The sequence below is a fragment of the Tupaia chinensis genome, unplaced genomic scaffold (assembly GCF_000334495.1).
Source record: "Tupaia chinensis unplaced genomic scaffold, TupChi_1.0 Scaffold000272_1, whole genome shotgun sequence".
NCBI lineage: Eukaryota > Metazoa > Chordata > Mammalia > Scandentia > Tupaiidae > Tupaia > Tupaia belangeri.
Window position 1 is genome coordinate 2,240,837 of NW_006159754.1, and position 21,268 is coordinate 2,262,104.

At 39.9% G+C, this 21,268-nt stretch overlaps 2 protein-coding genes across 2 annotated transcripts in view; one reads left to right on the forward strand and one right to left on the reverse strand.

Annotated features, from left to right (window-relative positions):
• Window positions 1–21,268, forward strand: part of MED12L (mediator complex subunit 12L) — a 393,053-nt gene that overhangs the window by 117,707 nt on the left and 254,078 nt on the right. The window contains exons 12-15 of the mRNA XM_027772371.1: window positions 1,962–2,086; window positions 5,089–5,323; window positions 7,344–7,448; window positions 8,625–8,801. Of these exons, the coding sequence (XP_027628172.1) occupies window positions 1,962–2,086; window positions 5,089–5,323; window positions 7,344–7,448; window positions 8,625–8,801 (642 nt within the window). The remainder of the gene's footprint in view (window positions 1–1,961; window positions 2,087–5,088; window positions 5,324–7,343; window positions 7,449–8,624; window positions 8,802–21,268) is intronic.
• On the reverse strand, window positions 13,854–20,336 carry GPR171 (G protein-coupled receptor 171). The gene is given in 3 exon segments (XM_006149736.3): window positions 13,854–14,702; window positions 14,705–14,922; window positions 20,233–20,336. Coding segments are annotated over 2 exon segments (996 nt in total). The 5' UTR covers window positions 14,888–14,922; window positions 20,233–20,336; the 3' UTR covers window positions 13,854–13,889.

Genomic DNA, 21,268 nt, shown 5'->3' on the forward strand with positions numbered 1-21,268 from the left:
AATTGGCTGTAGGCAGTGCGTGTGTATTATCCGACCAGGTTCTGTCATCATCATGCCCCTGAACATCTTTGGGGCCACCAGCTCTTTAGTTCTCTGTCACCCTCTACACAGCAGCTGCAGCTTTTTAAAATGTAAATAGCACACTAAAACTAAAGTTTTCCAAATGTCAGTAGCTTACTGAAACTCTTATGGTCCCTTACCAGGGCCTGCGGTCACTCCTGAGCTGGCCCCTCCTGCCTACTGCACCTGTCTTAGTACCTTTCTCTCCTGGGTCATGGCTCTAGCCATCATGGGCATTCTGCCCCATCGATGCACACAGCTCTCTTTTGTGTTGGGAACTTGACTTTTGTTGGTCCTTCTGGGTTGCACACCCTGCTCCTAGACTCTGCGTGGCCAGCTGCCATGTGACGTTCCTGTTTCAGGAACCATGGCTTCCTTTCCTGCATTCCGGTCTCAGGGTGTGTCACCACCACGTGACTTAAAGTTAACACCCTTTCCTCAGCCTCTCCTCGCATCACTGTTTCTATAGTGCAGCACCCACTAATCTAGTCCATTTGCTTCTCGTTCAATACCTGCTGTCCCAATTTAGAATGTCAGCCTGGCAGCAGAGACCTTGCCCCTTCTGTTTAGCGCTGCATGCTTGGCACCCAGGAGAGTGGTCAGGACATAGCTGGTCGTCAGCAGGTGTCTGTAGCATGAATGACGAACCACGTGGGGCTTTCTGATACATCTATTCATACTTCCGTGAAGCTGTTAAAAAGTGAAATAGGAAGAACATTTTCACAGATCTCTCTCTCCTCCTGCTGGGAAAGCCATGTTCGACCAAACCAAAAGATTATAGTGTCGAAACTGGGATTTGGAGATATTGGCATGTTAAAGTATAATCCAGATTTCTCATTGCACAGCGTGCACATGAGGAGAAGCTTCTCATTGCTTTTTCTGCACGTTATGAATAGGTCGACTATTCTGTGGTGAGTTGCAATGAATGCACTTTAGTAACTAAAATTGGATTTCTCAAATATTTCGTTACTCCGCTGGTTTCTTTTTATTCTTCTGTCTGTATTGCAGAACATACACATACCCCACTTTCGAAAGAGGTTCATGCATACATTGCTTTGTAATTTTAATAGGCCTAAATATATCCATATCTAAACATGTATTTTCTCAGAGATGTTTAAGGTAATTGGTTTCTAAGTTAGGCCTTCACATATGGGTTAAATTGGAAAAAATAGCATCTTAATATTCTTAATAAATTTTGGGTCTTAGTATTAAAGACTATATAGTGAAGGTGGAAAAAGATCAAAGGAATATCAAAAAGAATAGAACATGAGAGTCCAGTTACTGCTGCACTGTTTCTTTTCTGGCTTTCTGGTAAGTTCTGTCTTATTAGATGTAACTTACCTAACTTACTAGATGTATTTCATGGACTGTGGAAATTACCAGAGGAACTGAAAAGTCTTACTGGTGTAGCATGACAAATAAGTGAAATGCTTGTAAATACATCCTCTGATGAAAACTCACAAAGGCAAAGAACCAAATTCAATAATACATGCCCCAATGTTTTCCAAGGGGAATACAGTTATTTATGAACTGTTTGAAAATAAGACAAACTCAAATGATTTTAGTCGACTTGCACAGAGATGATAACAGTTTACTGTATTATGTTATGTATTCAGTGGGTGCTTACTCAGTGCTGTGCAGAGTTTGTCATTTACATGAACAGTGTTTTCTTTTTCAGCCGTATTCTTTGACATCACTGGGAGTGTTCCAGTGTGGTTTTTCTCTAACTTTTGGAAATGATGTTCACTAATGATGCATGCTCCTCAAATAAACACAGGAATCTCAATGAATCGTACACGTTTTATCCGAGAACGTATGTGCTAATCAAAGAACTAGCAGATCCATGACCTGTTGCTGTCTCCTTCTCTGTAATAACTGTGTTTTTTCTTCTTAATCCGTAGCGGTGTGGCGAATCAGAGGTCTTAGATGAGAAGGAGTCTATTTCTTCAGCTTCTCTTGCTGGATCTAGTTTGCCTGTTTTCCAGAATGTTCTGCTGAGATTTTTAGATACACAGGCCCCCTCACTGTGTAAGTAAAGAAAGCTCATTGCTTCTAGATCTTAAATAAGAGAGTGGTCTTTTGTCCATCTCCTCTCCCCAAGCTGATTCATTCATTCATTCTTTTTTTTCTATATATCTTATCTGATAGTCGTGTCAGTGAATTTGAGGTATGTTTTACCAAGTCTAACTCAGCAGTGTGTTTGTAGAGGAACATTTTTCTCGTAAGTTATTCCATGAGTAAGAGATGAGACAGAGAGACAGCACTCCTGACAGGTCTTGGTACCATGATCCACCCACGGGCACATGCATGCCTGGTGTGCTGCGGGAGTGAGGACACCAGAACCTGAACTTGGTGACTCGCAGGACATTATGTTTTTCCACTGGGCCGCTGTCTAGCCCCCACCAAGGTTCTGTCTAGAGACTTTTAAACAATTTTAAAATCAGTCAATCTTCACAGACTTTAAAATTTCCAGATTTTAACAATTTAAAAATAAAGTCTCTTTACTCTCTTGTATCTGGTATGCTAATTTCTCCCTTGTAGATTTTTCTTACTAAGATAGAGGAGCTAAGGCCCCATGATATTATCTGTAGTTGCAATTTGTAATTTTCTCTTTTTGATATGTTTTCTACTTGTCTGATTTTTTTTTTCTTTTTAGGCATATTTATTTATTTCTTTCATAATTGAGAGGCAGAGAGACAGAGAGAGGGCACCTCAAACAGGGTCCTGTGCTGTGATCCACCCCCAACCAGTGCTGGCTCCTGGGCACATGGCCGTCCTTTATAACTGGGAAGGTCTCTGGATGAGAACCCAGAATCATCCCATACGGGTCCTACTGTATAACCATCCGGCTCCCTAAATGTCTCTTTTTTTCTTTGTATATTTTTATTTCCAAAGAGTGGGGGTGATTGCCAGAGAGAGGGAGAAGGAGGATGCCCCCTTCAGCAGGGCATGGTCATGTCACAGTCCCTTCTCTATGTCTCTGTCCCATCAGGATTTTGGGCATGCCTTTACATGTGCCTGCTGTGTTTTCTAAGTCACTGTGGCTGAGTCAAGGTATGGTCGGCCATGCGAGACCCAGCTCCCTTAACCAGTAGACTGCCTGGCTGGGCCTGGACCCTACATTTCGGATTTTTCTAACTCCTGATCTTAAAAAGTGAAAAAATATCAAACAGCAGTACTTTACAACCAAGGCCGTGCTACAAACAATCGATTTATGAAGAGAGCTGACTGCTTCACTTAACTCTCTTGGATGTTCATGTCATCTCAAGCTCATTTTCTGTCATTTGTTGGTGGGAATCGAATGTTTATGGAGTAAACAACCACCCAGTAGATCCATACTATGAGCGGACAGTTTGGAAAAGTCACTGGTGCACGCTACGTAGGCTCAATAAGTTTCTGAGGTTTTCATGACAGCGTACTGCAGGGAGGGCCTGAGGCTAGCTAGAGATGGAACAACAGAATATGGCTGGAAGGGAAGGGGCGGGGTGAAGGGAGGTGATTGTGGAGATAGAGGTAAAAAAGCTAGAAGCAACACTGCTTCTTGGGGCCAGCAGATGGCATAATGGTTATGTCGCTGGACATCCATGTAGTTGGCTATGGTTCAAGTCCCAGACCTGGTGGCTGAAAACTCACATCGGGTGCATGTGCGTGCGTGCCCAAAATCCTGAGAAGAGAACAGAGAAGAGATTGCGGTGTGGCCATCCTCCCTGTGGGATGATTTTTCACTTTCCCTCTCACTGTGTCTGTCTCTCTCTTTCTCTATGCCCTATAGCAAGAGTCTCTCTTAAAAACAAAAAGAAACAACACTGCTTCAGGAAACAACACTGTTTCTGAATTCTCTGACAAGGGCCTTGTTTTGGGTTGAGTGAATCCTGGGGGTGTGGCTTTTAACTCTCTTTTAGTTCTCCAAGCTGGTGGTTGGAGTACAGGGAGCTGTAACTCCTGGAAGAGTCTGGAGGGAGAACGACAGCCAAGCTGGTGGGTGGAGTACAGGGAGCTGTAACTCCTGGAAGAGGAAGCAGAGGTGGCTTAACCTACCTTGTATCCCGGGAGAGGTGTTCGTTTGCTCTTTGCTTCCCTCCTCCTATCCCGACTTCTGTTTTCTCTTTGGGAAAAGCTTCCTTTTTCTGTACCTTTGCTAGTTCTCTACGTTGACTGAGTGAAGGCTGTTCTGGTTCTCTGGGTAGGGGCTACTTGCTGATTATGGATATGGGCAAGAAGGAAAACTGAGGCTCAAGGTTCAGGGAATTGAATTTAAACATCCTGGGATGGATCTGTTGGTTGCATATGGTGTTTGTGAATGTGATGGTTCTGGAAACTACGTTTTACAGGGTTAGCATTACAATGTTAAGCCATGTCAAGGCACACATGTATACCCCCCCCCCAAAAAAAAAATACACAGATATACTCAAGCTATAAAATAACAGTGGTAAACTGTCTTAATAATAAAATCAGAGCAGAGCAGTCTAGCTCTGCTCCCTTTTTTTCTTTTAACCTTGAAGTTTTATTCATTCAGGTTATTCCTTACATTCATCGGTAGGGATTGCTCTCTTTAAACTTGAAGCTGTATGTAGCATATTGAACACCTATTTTTTCAGTGATGATTGGAAATCAAGGCCTGCCTTGATAGTTTTGCATAACATGTTGATGCCTCAGTAAATTTTCCAATAAACGTCGTGTTTGTTTTAAGTTTTTTTTTTTGCCATTGGATGTGTGTACCGGCCAGAGAAAGAGAGAGAGAGAAAGGGAAAAATTAATACCCAGAAGGGATGGCCCTGCCAAAATCCCTTCTCCTCATTCTCCCCTTGGGATTTCGAGCATGCATGCACATGCATCTGGCATGATTTCCAAGACTCCAAATCTGGGACTCAAATCGTGGTTGGCCATGTGAGAATCCAGTGCTGTCACCACCACATAATCTGCTGGCTCCCTAATAAATTTTGTATATACATATAAAAGTGATTAGGAAAACTATTGAAACTATTGTTAAGTCTCAGTAGTGTTTTTTTTTCCCCCTACAATGTCAAGAAATTCCTGTCTGAATCAAACGGATCCAAACAGCGAATGTGAAAAGGTGGAATTTGTGAACCTGGTGCTGCTCTTCTGTGAGTTCATCCGCCATGATGTCTTCTCGCACGACGCGTACATGTGCACCCTCATATCTCGAGGAGACCTGTCGGTCACCGCCTCCACCAGGCCGCGGTCACCGGCAGGAGAAAACGCAGATGAACACTACTCAAAGGACCACGATGTGAAAATGGAGGTAGGACCGCGGGAGTGATGACTCACCTCCACTAACAGAACTCGTTGGGGAACCTGCGAGACGGTAATTTGGTGTAGACAGGTGACCACTTTTTGGTGTATTCTCTGGAAGGACTTTGGATTTTAATTTATGTCTTTTAGCATGCTATTTTAGATACTATAAGGCTATTAATGAAACAATTGAAAGGGCATAAACAGTTTCATGGGATTGGAATAACTTACGTGTTTCCAATTTTAGGATGGTTCTCGTCTCCAGGTTTCTTCTAACGTTGTGCCTCAAAACCAGACTTGTTTTGATCTTAAATTCCCAGCGTTTATATGTAAGGAGCATCTTTTCCCCAATGTATTGCTCATGTAACTCTTTTTATACGTAATGGGAAAAATCTGTGTTAGTTATAACACATCATATTTTCATTTCCATTAATTGAGAGTTTAATCTCTTTCTTAAATGCAATGTCATTCTTTTTTTTTTTTTCAACAAATTCGTCTATGAGTACAATTTTACGATTTTTTGCCAAGCGCTGGTATTTTAGATACTGTTCTGAAATCTCTTTAAAATGTTCAAAGGCAAAAAAAAAAAAAGATGAAAATGGTGATGGCAAGTGGAAAATAGAGCGTGTGACAACAATTCCTTAAAAATAAAGCCTTATATTGGTTCTCTAACAGTTAAGCATGCACCATGATGATGTTTTTAAACCAGTGGCTATAAATTTTTAAAAATAATTTATTTTAAAACTTTGCTGTAGAGCATGTGCGTTCACAAGGGAGAGAAAGGGGAGAGAAGAGGAAAGTGAGGAAGCACTCCCTCAGGGATGGCCATGCCACAATCTCCTCTCCCCCATTCCCCCTCAGGATCTTGGGCATGTGTGCACATGTGCCAGGCATGTATTTCAGGCCATTGATTCTGGTACTTGAACTGTGAAGTTGTCCCCATGGGATCCAGCCGTGTTAACCACCATGCCACCTGGCTGGCTCAACGTTGGCTAAACTTGTAAATTAAATGCTGGCATTTGAATTGTAAACATGGATTCGTTTATACTCTTAAAATTGGTTTATGGACCCCTCATGGTCGTGCGCACTGCTGGTTGTCTCTATTACCTGGCGGAGTAGGCCCATCTGGGAGGTCTGGGTTTGATACTTGGCTCACCCTAAAAGTTGGACATGGGGGTCTGCGCCAGTAGGTACAGTTACCTGGGAGACCGATGAGGAGCATCGTGCTATAATGAGATCCTGTCTTTACGAAGTAAGGCTTGTTTTGCAAACAGTGTAGGATTTTTAAAAATTATTTTATTTTATTAAAAAAAATTTGCTGTAGAGTGCATGACTTTGCCAGAACAAGACGGTGGTGGTAAGTGAGAAGGTACCCCTCGGGAGTATAGCCATGTCATAATTTCTTTTCCATTCTCTTCTTGGGATTTTGGGCGTGCATGTACAAGTACCTGGTGTGTTTTCTAAGTCACCAGGCCTGAGATTTGAACCCTGTAGTTGGCCATGTGGAATCCCGCCACCTTAACCACCATGCCATGGACTGGCCCTAAAAGTTATTTTTTAATGTATGTGTTTTTGTTTCTTAATTTGTCCACACCACAGGTTATAAGGGTGAAAACTAAAGTTTTTTTTTTTTAATGTTTTTACATTTTTTTCTAAGTTACTTTTCTCCCTGCTCTTAATTATCAAAGTATCTTATATCTTAGATAAAATCTTAGATTTTTCTTACTAAGAAAAGTTGTTGAGCATCTGACCGAGACTAACTCAGAGAAGGAAATTATGGTCAGGTTGTTTTTAATCGGGAAGTTTGTGTACTCTTCCTTTAAAATATCATAGGAATTAAAAACTCCTTTATCACGAGGGAAAAAAATGTGACCGTGTAAAGAAATAAATGTATGTCTTAAAGCTTCCTTCAGTTTTGTGTTAGGGAAATAACATAAAATAGTTACAAAGCTCACTGTGATGTTTAAGCTTCAGCTTATTAACAAACTGAAAAATTTACAATGTGACTCTCTTTCTCTGACAATTATCAGGAACAGAGTATTATGGCGCATATGGGCATTGACTCAGGAACCACTAACATTTTTGATGAAGTAGACAAGAGTGACTTTAAAACCGAATTTGGTTCGGAATTTCCAGTAGGTTCAACCTTTGATTCTTATTGCCACCTGACTCACCTGCTCCCACCTCCAGTCGTCACCATCCCACTGTTTCTTGCCTCATGTGTCTTACTAGAAGGAGTTGTTGGAAAAGTCATGACACATTTTTGTATAGGAAAACACGCCATGACTTTTCTGAAAACCCAATAAGCATGATCCTACCGTATTCCGCCCTAAGGTGGTGTCATCATCCCACGTGGTTGTCTCACTTAAGGTCATTTTCAGTTTGGGTTGCATTGCTTCCTTTGTGAACTATAACACTCCTGTCCTCCAAGCTGACTGTCTGTGAGAGACTTTGGTTCATTTTGAGATCATTTCCTCTCAAGAACACACGAGTGCAACTTCATCATTGACAGTTCATGTTGATTTGGTATGCATGTCATGAACTTCTGAAAAAGAGCTTTCCTTGCTCTAGACTTACTGTACACTTATTTTTCTACGTTATCACTACCAAATTATAATGCGTTCTTCCTCACGAATCTCAGTATAAACTCTTTTTATTTTTTTTGAGACTTTTTTGCTATAGGGTGCATGTGCTCGCCAGAAAGAGAGACAGAGAAACATAAAGTGAGAAATTACCTCCCAGGAGGGATGGCCATGCCACAATCCCTTTTCCTCCATTCTACTCTCGGGATCTTGGGTATGCACGCACACGCACCCAGCGTGAGTTTAAGCCACTGGGTCCAGGACTCGAACTGTGGTTGACTACATGAGAGTCCAGCAACATGACCATTACACCAACTGCTGGTCCCAAAACTTTTCATTAAAAGCATTGTTTGAGTACAGATGAAAGCCTTTATGAATATTATTCATTAGTTTGTTAGATAATGATTGTTACAGCTCTCTAGGAAAATACTTCCCTGTAAGTCTCTCTTATCTGGTTCTCTGGGCAATGTAAACACATTTCTTATTACGTGTGTGGTTGTCATTTTTTCATCTTCAAAATGGGAGGGGTGATACTAATAGATTCATACTGATCTGAATATGAATTTTGTGGAAATTAACAAAATTCCATGCTTTTTTGCACAGTGGTTAAGCAGAAAAAGATGTTACTGCATGGGTGTCTTGTGTGTTTACAGTTTTTGTGTGTAACACCGCGGTTTGGTTTTGCTCTCTATCATTTACAATCTCCAACATTTGTTTTACATGACTTAGATTTTTTCTCCCATGCCTGGAGAGTCCTGTGAGAACACCAACCCTTCCTTGGGCAGAAGAATGTCAGTTAATGGCGAGAAATTGATGAAGAGGGAAAAACCAAGGGAATTGATTTTTCCATCTAATTATGACCTCCTCCGTCACCTGCAGTATGCAACACATTTTCCTATACCTCTGGTAAGTCCTTGCTTCAGTCAGCTTACGCCCTGATGGCTTTATTCTAAGATCATTAACGACTGGATGCCAGATTGTTCAACTACTTGTCTGACTAATGCGTGATGATACCAGATAAGTTTTTGCATTTATTGTTATTTCCGTTATAATTCCGATCCTGTACTATTGGCGTACTCCAAATTTGTGGTATGATCTGAGTGGCTTAACAGAATTTTCTACGTACAATCATTTTATCAAGTGCACTTGAGTCATTGCAACTGATGTGTAAATGTGTTTTTCTACTTCAATTCGAAAGTCATTTATAGAGTAGCTTTTCTGTGCACTGTATTATGGTAGGTGCTTTTTGGTATTATACAGATGAGTAAGAATTTTGGGCACAGAAGGATGAACAAGATAGGAGGGAGAGAAACGTTTTTAAATTGATACATGCTCATCTTAGTGCAATAATTGAGTGGAAAGCACTCAGCTCACTGGAAGGTGAGCTGTTTGACATTCATGGGTCTCTTCCACACTCAAGAAAAGGAGTTAGAGGGAAGGAGCATCTGATTGAGAAACTGAGGAAGACTTCATGAAAGAGGTTGTGTATGAGATGGACTTTGGTGTGACCTATTGATCTTAAGAACTGGGTAGCACATTGAGAATGTGTGGCAGGAAATTTAGTTTGAATCTTAACAGAGTTATGTGCTTTCGTCTGAAGGGAAATAAGACTCGTTTCTTGATACTAGTGATGAAAATTGGGCCAATATCTAAACTTTTTTTTTTTAATTTTTAGTTTCATTAGGTTTTTTTCTTGTAATTTTTAAAATTGTTTATTTAATTTTGTTTTTATTATTATTATGTTAATATTTCCAGAGAGAGAGACAGAGAGAGTGAGTGATAGAGTGTGAGAAAGCAAGCCTCCAGGCCCAAGATTTGAACCATGGTCTGCCATGTGGGAGTCTAGTGCCCTCAACCACCACACCACCTTCCAGTCCCCCCTCTTGGAATTTCTTTAAGTCCTGTTTTAGTGTGTTGTTTTTTTTGCCCACTGGGTGCTACTTTTATGTATCAAAAAATATAATTATAAGGTATATTAGGTTTTATCCTGGCTATCTTTGAGGAGTTTGGATCTGCAAACTAAGTATTTTGTCAAAGTTATTTATTTTTTTAATATTTTGGAACATCTTGTACAAAATGGCTTTCAGAATCACCAGATGCACACACACACACACATACACACTTTTTTTTAAAATTACAATTGAAAATTCCTTTTTTTTTGTTAATGGGATTTTTCTTTGGGTAGAGATATTTCAAAATTTGCAAAAATTTGGGGCCAGCAGGTGGCATGGTGGTTGGGATGCTGGACTCCCCCATGGTCAATGGTGTTTTGAATTCCAGGTCTGGTGGCTTGCTTTCTCGCTTTCTCTCTGTCTCTCTCTCAGGTGAGTGTGTGTGTTCTATAGCAAATTTGAAATAATAGTAATAATAAACAAAATAAAATAAATAATTATTTAAAAAAAGCTTGCCAGAATTCTTTCTGTTCACTACTGCCTGAACATATTAACACATTAGCAGTTTGTAACTGCTATCTGTAGATAGTATTCATTTCCATTGTAATGGAATAGTGTCACAGGGTTTTTTATTTGTTTGTTTATTAAAATGTGCTGAAGGGCATGTGCACTCACCAGAGAGAAAGAGAAAAAGATAGAGAGAGAGAGAGAGAGAGAGAGAGAGAGAGAACCCTCTCAGATGGTGTGGTTATATCACAATCCTTTTTTCATTTCTCCATCCTTTCAGGATTCAGGGTATGCATGCTAATGTGCCCAATGTGTTTTTCAAGCTACTTTGGCCAGGATTTGAACTGCAGTTGGTCATGTGGGATCTAGCTATCTTAACCTCAGGGCTGGCCCTCTCAAAGTTTTATGTTTTTGTTTGTTTCTTTTTTTTTTTTTTTAAGGCAGTGGAGAGGGCAGTTTTATATTTCAAGGTGTATCTTGAAGAATTGATGGCTAAACTGTTATGCTGTTGGGAATTGTGTTAAAATGTTCAGGATCCTAAGAAGGGGGATATAAAGTCTAGAGTTTACTTATGGTAATATGGTAATGTTATCTTTTTAGTTTCAACAAATGCACCATGGTTCTGTTAGGGAAAATGGGCGAGGGCTTATGGGAACGCTATACTATGTTTGCAACTTCTCTGTAAATCCGAAGTTACTCAAAAATGAAAAGTTTAACTAAAAAAAAGAAGGAAGATGTAAATACAACAAATATGGCAACATTCTGAAAGTCACTGAAAGCGGTTGAGGGTTCTGTGATTCTCCTGGATGAGCAGAGTTTTGCCAATCTCCCTCCTCCGAACATCTGGGTGTCTAAGCCGGGCACCAAGCACCAGCTTCTTCTCTTATTCACATGACTGTGGCTTCACGGTCATTTCCAGCACTCAGCATTCCAAGGACTGTTTTCTTACAGGAAAAAACCTGAATGATCTTTCTTTCTTTTTAAAATATTTATTTATTTAATTCCACTTGTCATTGTTATTTTTTTCAGTCTTACGAGAGAGAGAGAGAGAAAGAGAGAGAGAGAGAGAGAGAGAGAGAGAGAGAGAGAGAGAGAGAGAGAGAAAGAGAGAAAGCAAGTTGCCAGGTCCTGGACTCAAACTATGGTTGTCCACGTAGGAGTCCAGCGCTTTTAACCACCACGCTACCTGCTGGTCCCAAGAACCTGAATGATTTTTAATGACCAACTGTCATGAAGAATCATGACTTATTTCCATTGTAATACCATTAGGAAAGACCTATGAATAGATACTATAGGATACAAGTTTTTGTTTGTTTTAATTGCTAGAGGGCATGTATATTTTCAAGAGAGAGAGAGAGATGGGGAGAGGGAGAAAGAACCCTGTATTGGGATGTAGTTACACCACAATCCCTTCTCTTTGATTGTTCCATCATGTCTGGATTTGAGGCATGCATGCTCATGAACGTGGCATGTTTTTTAAGATGCCAGGCCCAGGATTCAGATTGTAGTCCGCCATGTGGGTTCCAGTTCTTTTAACCAGTAGGCCATGAGCCCCGCCTAGATATGCTTTTTTTAATAGCCTTCTTCCACCAGCTGTCCTAACACCCCCTTTATCATAATTGAAGTTTAGAAGAAGCCATCCGTAGGTGAAATAATAGGATATGTTAATACAGCACTGACATTAGGGATGCTAGTGACGCTAGCCGGTTGCCTTCCTTAATAAAGGAAAATATAACTAACGTATCATCCATGTGAGGAGAATATATGATTATGGTTTTAAAAAATAAGTTATTATTTCTCTCTGTTTCTAATATGTGGCCCCAGTGAGCGAAGATCAAGGAGAGAGAGAACTAAAGCAGACTTGACCCAAGTTTCAGAAAAATAAACCGATGTCATGTTTGCCGTTATACAAACAATGTCTTGATCTGCCTGCGTTCTTTAGACTACCAGCAAGCACAGGTCCTCGTGACTTGGCATCCGTCCAGCCTGTGACTTAGGAAAGTCAGTCACACCGCATCCGTACGGATACTGTGAGGCTGGGGATTCCTGCCCTAACTGGGGGGCTGGCCTCCCCTGCCATAACTACCGGCTGGCTAGACTCTGTACTCATCGTGTTAGACATTTTGAAATACGCACTTTTCAAAGAAAAGTGTATAGACTCAGGGAATATATTTGTGAAATTATAGATAGGAGTTTTAAGCTTCAGAGAATAGTTCTTCAGATGCAGTCATGCGTTTGGAATCAAGCTTGTTTTCCTAGCTTCCAGGAACACCGTTTCTTAATCATGTGGCCAATATACACATGAAAGTAAGCATCATCGTTCTCCCAGTAAGCCACTCATTCAATACCTACAGTGAATCCTTTCCCCATCACTGGTATTGGAAAGAATTGGATCAGAGTTAGGATTGCGACAGCTGGAGTCACCTGTAATTTCAACTGATGGCCCAACTGGGGTCAGGCTTGCCTTTCTGGACTGGAGTGACACCAGTCAGTCTGGCCTGTGCTGCATTCTTAGCCTGATCTTGCTACGTGAATGTGTCTAGTTAATGTGTCTGTTTTAAGCTTATTGACTGGTGCTGCTTTCCCTTCTCTTCCATGTAAGTTTCTAACTCCAGAACAGTAATTTTCGTAGTTAGTATAATTTAACAGCTACCCCGAAAATGTTACAGCTCCTATGTATTTCATGTTACTACAAAATGAAAATAAGAAGTCACTGGATTTACCATTGCTAACAGAATGAAACATTTATTTATCATCTATAGGCAGAATATAAGTAAATACAATACATTGAAAATTACCCATGTAGTTCCAGGCCTTTTTAAACAAAAGGTTTTAGTTATTTGTTATAAAAAGATGAACTATTAAAAGTTGGAGTAACAGAGCTACCTAGAATCTTATGAAGTGATGAATTGAAAACTAAGGTAGGCATAGGTGATTTTATGTAAGCTGTTTATTCTTTTTTTTAAAAACGTGATCTAAAGTCGTTTGAAATTGTGTTGCCAAAAGGCTTTCTGGCAACTTATGTGGAGACTTTTTTGAATATTTTGTAAAGACAGTTACAGACATTTAAATAAATACTTCGTTAATATCTCTGATTCTGCATCATGGACCTCTGTTTTGGATTTCAAGCATATTTCAGAGTTTTATACTAGTTCAATAAGATGCTTAAAAGACTTTTATACAAATATTTGAGTTAAGGAGCATCACAATCTTCAGTATGAGCTCGGCTTATATTTAGAAACAGGATTTCTAAATAAACCAGTCCACATTTGGGAGCTTGAGAGCTATCTATATTTTCCTATTACTGAGTTTTTCTGTTTGTTTTTTAGTTTTTGTTGTAGGGTGCATACACTCACTGGAGAGAGACAGAGAGAGATGGAGAGGGGAAAGTGAGAAATTATCCCTCAGGAGGAAAAATCCCTTTTCCTCCATTCTTCTCCCAGGATTTTGGGCATGCACGCACATGAGCGTGGTGTGATTTTTCAAGCTCTAGAGTCCAGGACTCGAACCATGTTTGGCCATGTGGGAGTCCAGCACCTTAACTACCACACCTCCTACTAGCCCCAAGATTTTTTTTTTTTCCTCTTTCTATGGTCTAGTAAGTGGTATCATAAAAATGAAATCCCATATTGTGTGTGTCATTTTCACATCTTGATTTTTCTTTCCTATCCGCGGTCTCTTTAGGTGAAGTTAAAGTCCCCGTGATCTTTAAGCGGAATGCTTTAGAGAGGTGATAGTACAGGATAGGATCAAAGCATAGGTTGGACACAGCCAGGAGGAGGGTGGCCTCTTTGGCTTTGAAGAGCGATATCCTGGTGGAGCAGTCAGATATGACATCTGTCTGGCTGAGGGTGTACGGGATTCGTACAATGTGGTAAGGAACAAAGCATACGATGTAGCCCATGGTCACTAAAAGTATGTTGATGAGAGCTCTTTTCACATTTGGATAATTTTCATTCTCTTTGTTTCTGTAGAGTTGTCGAATTACGAGGCAATTGGATATTAAAATGATGACCGAGAAATTTAAAAATATTGCTAAACATATGAAATTGGTTAGTACATGCCAATTTTTTCCAAACTCCTCTTTAAATTCCATACAACCTACATTGGTTTTTCTCTCGATGTTTTTGATGGGAATCAGCATGTTTGGTACCATGATAGAAAGGACCATCAGCCACACGACCGTGGATATCATTTTGGCAAATCCAGGTTCCTGTATTCGGTAGACCTTGCAGTTGTGGGTCAGCTGCAGACAGCGGTCGATGCTAACAAATGCCAAGAAGATGATGGATAAGTACATATTGATGTAGATGAGGCAGGCCGTTACCTGGCAGTGGAATATCTTCAATTTCCAGGGTGCGACACCCAAGTCAACCACAATTTTCACCGGTAATGCCAGAGTCAGCAAAGGAAGTCGGCCGTCAGCAGGTTGACTAGGTATATGCTCACACACCTGCGACTCGTAGTTTTCTGTATGAAAGCCCAGGTTGCAAAACAACTCCCAATAATTCCAACCAGAAAAACTAAGTAAAAAAAATACGTGAATGGCTCCAGGTCTCTGTAAACTGGGCAGGAGGATGAACTGTTCGTCATCTTGAGGGAAAATTAAGACTCTGAATCGAAAGGATCTGTTTAAAACAAAAAGAGAAGGATTTAGTCATTTAAATGAAAAGTATATTCTTTAAACATGCATGCACTCACTATATACCACTGTCTTTCTATTCATAGTTTTTGGAAAGAATTTTATTGGCAAATTGGTTAGATTGGTGGTTTGGTACGGACATCCTAAATTGTGAAGGGGTTTCCGTTGTTTGATGTCATGACTTTCAGAAAATCCCCTCAAAATTTTGCTCATGGACGGGATGTTTTTGACCTCATGCTTTTGCATTCTGAAAGCTTTTTTTGTTACCAGTTGGGTTGGAAGTTAGTTTGTAGGGGAGATAAGTGAACTCAGATTCTGAGAAGTGGAGGGAGGAAACTAGGGTTGTGGTTGAATTTAAAGCGCTTTCTGGTTTTCTGTTTTCATAGATTCATAAGGCTACTTATGCTAGAGAACCTAGGTTGATAAAGGAGGAAAAGGATGACAGAAAATTATAGTAAAATTTTGAAAACATTACCTAGAAAGTAGACCCTGAATTGTGCTATCCATCAGAACCTTTTCAGAAATGAAATTTCCCTTCACTTTTGCAGAAGGAATTAGAGGACCAGAAATGTCATTGCTCCAGTTTCATATGCTATCAGCCTGTGATGCCTAACACAACTGCCTGTAGTAACGTGTGGCCATTGAACACTTAAAACGTGACATCCCAAATTGATGTGTGCTGTGCAGTTTACACGCTGGATTTTGAGGTTTGGGATGAAAATATTATAAAGAAGAATACAGTTAGTTCTAATGACACTATTTTATACAAATAGTACAAAACTAGTAAAATATCTTTTTTTCTTTTGGAGAGGTTTTTGCTATAGGGTGCGTGCGCTCGCCAGACAGAGAGAGACAGAGAGACAGAAAGTGAGAAATCACCCCCCAGGGGGGATGGTCACGCCGTAATCCCTTCTCCTCCATTCTCCTCTCAGGATCTTGGGCACACACGCACACGCGCCTGGCGTGAGTTTAAGCCACCGGGTCCAGGATGCAAACCGCGGTCGACTATGTGGGAGTCCAGCGACATAGTCATTACGCTAACTGCTGGTCCCAATATTTTGGAGTAGTTTTATGAGAAATGTATTTTAAAAGCTTCTGGAGCATGACTGTATGTTATTTGATTACAAAACCCTCAGAGATTCAGTTACATTGCTATCAAAACATCTAATTTTAATGTTTACTGGACTTTTTTTTTTTTTTTTCTCTTACTGTGGGTTTTGAGGCTTTTAAAAGTCAAGAAGTTCAAGACATTGACATTGAGAATGACAGTAAAAGCTTGGGTCCCCTTGACTGGGTTCTTTTTGACCTCATTCACTCAAAGTCACATGCTTAGGGCCATGACTACATCTTTTGCTCTGGGTCCTCCTTTTCCTTATTAACTTTGTTTTGGTTTGAAGACCAGATTATTTTTGTATTTTAGCAGGAAAAAATTGATATATAACTTTCTTCAACCATTTTAAAAACAGCAAATGGTAAATATACTAGCTGACATAGTAGGTCAAACAGTCATTCTCTGAAAGCTCCCTCAAAAAAAAATACAAAAACCTCCTGAAGGGAATCAGCAGTTAGCATAATGACTATGTCGCTGGATTCCCATGTAGTCGACCGCGGTTCGCGTCCCGGACCCGGTGGCTTAGAACTCACGCCGGGCATTTGTGCGTGCCAAGATCCTGAGAGGAGAATGGAGGAGAAGGGATTGCAGCGTGACCATCCCCCCTGGGGGGTGATTTCCTACTTTCTGTCTCTATGTCTCTCTCTTTGTCTGTCTGGCAAGCACACGTGCTCTATAGCGAAAAACCTCTCAAAAGGAAAAAAGAAAAAAGAAAATCTCCTGAAGCCTTTCTAAATATAAATTCCCTGAAGAATTAATAATCTCAAGTATTTAATAATACTTTTTCCTTTCATCTTGAAATGAAGCAGTATATAAAGCAGATAATTAAGTGGTACACATTAAGTTTTAGCAAAGTGTCATATGTTCTGCCCCTTTTCCTACCAGAGTAAGGACTTTAGGGTCCATGAATTATCTTATTCTATACTAAATTCATGAAAATAATTAAGGTCTTCCTGTGTCTGTTGCTGCGCAAAGTGCTTCCCATCCACTTATTTATTTAATAAACATTTTTAAAAATAATTATTTAACTTTATTTATTCATTTATTTTAATTTGGCCAGAGAGGGATAGAATGAGAGAGAGGGAAAGTGAGAAAGCAAGCCGCCAGGTCCAGGACTCAAACTGCAGTCGGCCATGCGGGAGTCCAGGTCCCTTAACCACCACGCCACCTGCTGGCCCCCTCCATCTACTTATTTAATAGCTCATCATCCTGACGAGGAGCTGTTGCTACCCTCTGAGTTTTACAGGTGAGGAAACTGAAGCCTATGATGTTAAATACACACGGCTACATGGCTGTAAGTTATAGAACCAGGATTCCAGCCCAGGCACTCTGATCCCCAAAGCCACATTGAAAACCACTCCAAAACATGTCTCAATCATAATCGTAGTAGTGATGGTGGTGATAATAAAGATGGAGATGATAATTATACCAGCCAGTCTTTACTACAGGTTTATCATGTGACAGGAACTGAGTCCTAAGTAATTCTCAGGTAAAAGAGCTGAAATAAAATATTCATTCTTTTTCCATAACTACTAGTAAAAGAAGTCAGGCCTTTCTTGTATTTTGATGTTCCATCTTACAGTATACGTAATTAAAAGTGAAACCTAGGTCCTAGCCTGTAAGTGTAACCTGACTTTATTTCCTGAGTTTCCGGAAGCTCCGTATTCACCCCAGTATCTCTTAATCTCCACTCTAGATTGGTGAGGTCCATACTCTTCTGGTACTTTTGATGTTTGTATTTTCACTTTAAAAATTACTATGGCAGTATAGGACTTTAAGGCTGGTGGAAACCTTTATTGATAGTATCTAGTCTGAGCCTCCAAGTACGGTGGTCTGGGCTGGGAGTGTTTCTCAGGCCTTCACAGCTTGCTGGGACAGGACCAGGGTCTCCCTTGATCATTTTTCGGGCTCTCTGCCTTTATCCTTCCTGTTCGTGAATCCTGCCCTTCCTAAAGGTCTGACGGAAACTCTTAATGTCTAAAAGCTATCCCCGGCTTCACTGGCTGACTTATGATCATAATTTTTGACAGTCACTATCTGTTATTTCTTTGGAGTTCTTTTTTTTTTTTTTTCCTGAGAGGTTTTTGCTATAGGGCACATGCGCTCACCAGAAAGACAGAGACAGAGAGACAGAAAGTGAGAAATCATCCCCCAGGGGGGATGGCCACGCCGCAGTCCCTTTTCCTCCGTTCTCCTCTCGGGATCTTAGGCACGCACACACATGTGCCCGACGTGAGTCTAAGCCACTGGGTCCGGGACTAGAACTGTGGTTCACTACATGGGAGTCCAGCGACATGGCCATTACTCCAGCTGCTGGTCCTGGAATTCTGAATGTACTGTTTTCTCTGTGTCAAAACTAGTTTTAGTATATATTGATTACATTTCCTACTTTTGCTCCTTCTTCTTTTATGAGGGGGAAGGAGTTTGGCTTTTCATTTTTTTAATATTCCATTAATTCAAATGTTGCATCGTAATATTAACATGATAATGTGTCTCTTTAAGTGGTTCATTGTTTGTGCAGTAATATGGTGCAGTCTCATTTTACCCATGAGAGAGGATAAGGAGAAGAGTTAGAATAATTTTTTTTTTTTTTGAGAGAGATTTTTGCTAGAGGGCATGTGTACTCGCTGGAGAGACAGAGACAGAGGGACGGAAAGTGAGAAATCACCACCCATGGGAGCAGGCCATGTCACAGTCCCTTGTCCTGCACTCTCCTTTCTGGATTTCGGGTATGCATGCACATGTGCCAGAAGTGAGTATTAAGTTGCTGGGTCCAGGACTCGAACCATGGTTAAATATGTGGGGGTCCACTGACATACCCATTATGCCATCTGCTGGTCCCGGAATACTATGTTTTGAATAATTAATATTCTAAGTACATATGCATATATATTATACATGAGTAATTTATTTAAAATAATTACAGTGTATCTCTTTATTCAATGATGCTCAAGAACCGTGTTTTGCTCTATTTTGCTTTTGAACTCTTATCCATATTGCAATGAAAAACTAATTTATTTACAGTTTTTGGTTATGTCAATTAGAGACCAAGTAACACTCTCGTAACAGCCTATGTTCTCTGCCACAATTTTGAGAACTTAATGTTGGATACGTTCTTTGCCCACCAGTTATTATCCAGTAGAAACTGGAAGCACTCCTGCATAATCAAGAAGTCATTTAAAGTGTCTCCTTAACTTGGATAGTGCTCATTGTTTAGAAAATAAACTCATTAGATTTTTATAGATGCCACGGTAGAATTTTCTCGAAATACCAACTGTAATATTTGTGAAGTTATTTTTTAAAGTATGTAAAATGACTTTTCACTTAATGCCGTGTTCCAGGATAGTAGAATCCTAGGATGTTAAAGTGGAAGAAACTGAATTTGGATGAACACAAACCACTTGGTTTATCCAGGAGCTCACAGAGGTCCCAAGAAGTTTAATAATTTACTCAAGATCATAATGTCCTTAGTGAGAAAGTTAGACGTGGCGTTTTAGTCTAGTGCTTCACAGCCCCTCCTTTCTGAGCAGTTTATGACTGACTTTAGGTCACACGCGTATCTCTGTGTGTGTGTGTGTGTGTGTGTATGTGTACAGCTATATATAGATACAGATATATATATAGATATATATCTGTTCACATATGTAAGTATATACACCCTATTCTTTCACCAGCCTCAGCATTTTTGGAATGTAGTTTTGTAGATAAGAAAAAAAAAATCAGCATTTACTAAGTACCGTTTGTGAGCTTGACGTGTTATCTTTTAAAATTTTAAAGTGTTTTATTATTGTATTTTTTTTACACTTAATCACTGTATATCATTACAGCATACAGCATGTAAAGTCCCTTTAGGAAGTGTTGTGTCCTGCCGTGAAGACTTACTGCATAACCTTTATCCACCCAGTTATGAAATCGAGTTACTACATGGTCACTGTTGCTTAGGTATTCAGTCTGGTGTGAATTAAGCTGTCTTTTTGAGACAGATGGGTGGGGTGATTAGATGGAAGAAAATCCCGATGTAGTCCACAGCTGGGATCTATTTTGCATTTAGTAACTGGTGCCCTTGTATGCAATGATCTTGTTGCATGTTGGCTTTTTCTACTTACATGGGTTGAACGCTGAAAATCGAAAATTTACCTTCCATGAAAAAGCACTTGAATATATTAAGTCTTTAAAAAGACATACCTGGGGGATCTTCTCTGTGCCTCAGCAGGCCTCGCTCCTGTCTTCAGACAAACATGAGCCGTTCAGTTAGCCACAGCACCGCCAGTCTCAGTCCCCCTGCAGCGCTGTTGGCTAGACTAAAAATTTCCTTTCCTTTTTGTGTGGTTTTAAAATGTTGCATATTGACGTAGATGAAACTGTGGTTTGCAAGTAGTTTAACTGTACCAAAGTCTCCTCAAGAAGTTGTTTTACAGTTTCATGTATCCTTTCTGAAGCTATTTAGATTGGTCAGTATTTTTTTAGAGAAACTATTTTTATTTGTCCATTGTAGTACGTAGCTTCCCCCCGCCCGCCCCCATAAGTATTTAAGATATTTTCTGTGTCATAATGAGTTCAAAGAACATCCGTGTTTATACCTTGGAAGGGATTTTGAGTTGAAGATATGAAGTGTTTAAGCATCTATGCCATCGGTATACATAGTGATACACATCGGCATTTCGAAGTTATAATTTAAAAAATATTGTCGCAGTTTGTATCCTGGCTGAGACATCGGTTAATAGACAAACTAAACAGATGGGATTTAATAGTCTAGTTAAATATATGTTTTATTTATCTTTATTCTTTGTTCGTCGTAGGAAATCTAGAAATAGACATAAAAGATGACCATCATTATGCAAAGAGATAATTACCGTTATCACTTTTGGATCGTATGTTTTAACATTGTTCTATGCCGTGTACATCCATTTAAAAATGTTTCACTGTGCGTGCTATTTTATATCATCTCATTTCTCATTCAAGTACTTATTGTACCTGTTTTGTCAGATTATGAGACTGTTTTTTTTTTAATTTTCAGACAGACATATCTTCACATGTACTTCTGGCTCACTTTAGGGTTACAGACAGAATTGAAAATAGAAGCATCAGTTCTTAAAAATCTAAAGCCTTAGATTTTGTCTCTGGATTGCCAAATGTGAGAGAGCTAACCTTGCCTGAGTTCTGTGTGTTCTGTTTTTCTGTTTTGGAATAGTGAAAACGAATCTTTTTTTTTTTTTTTTTT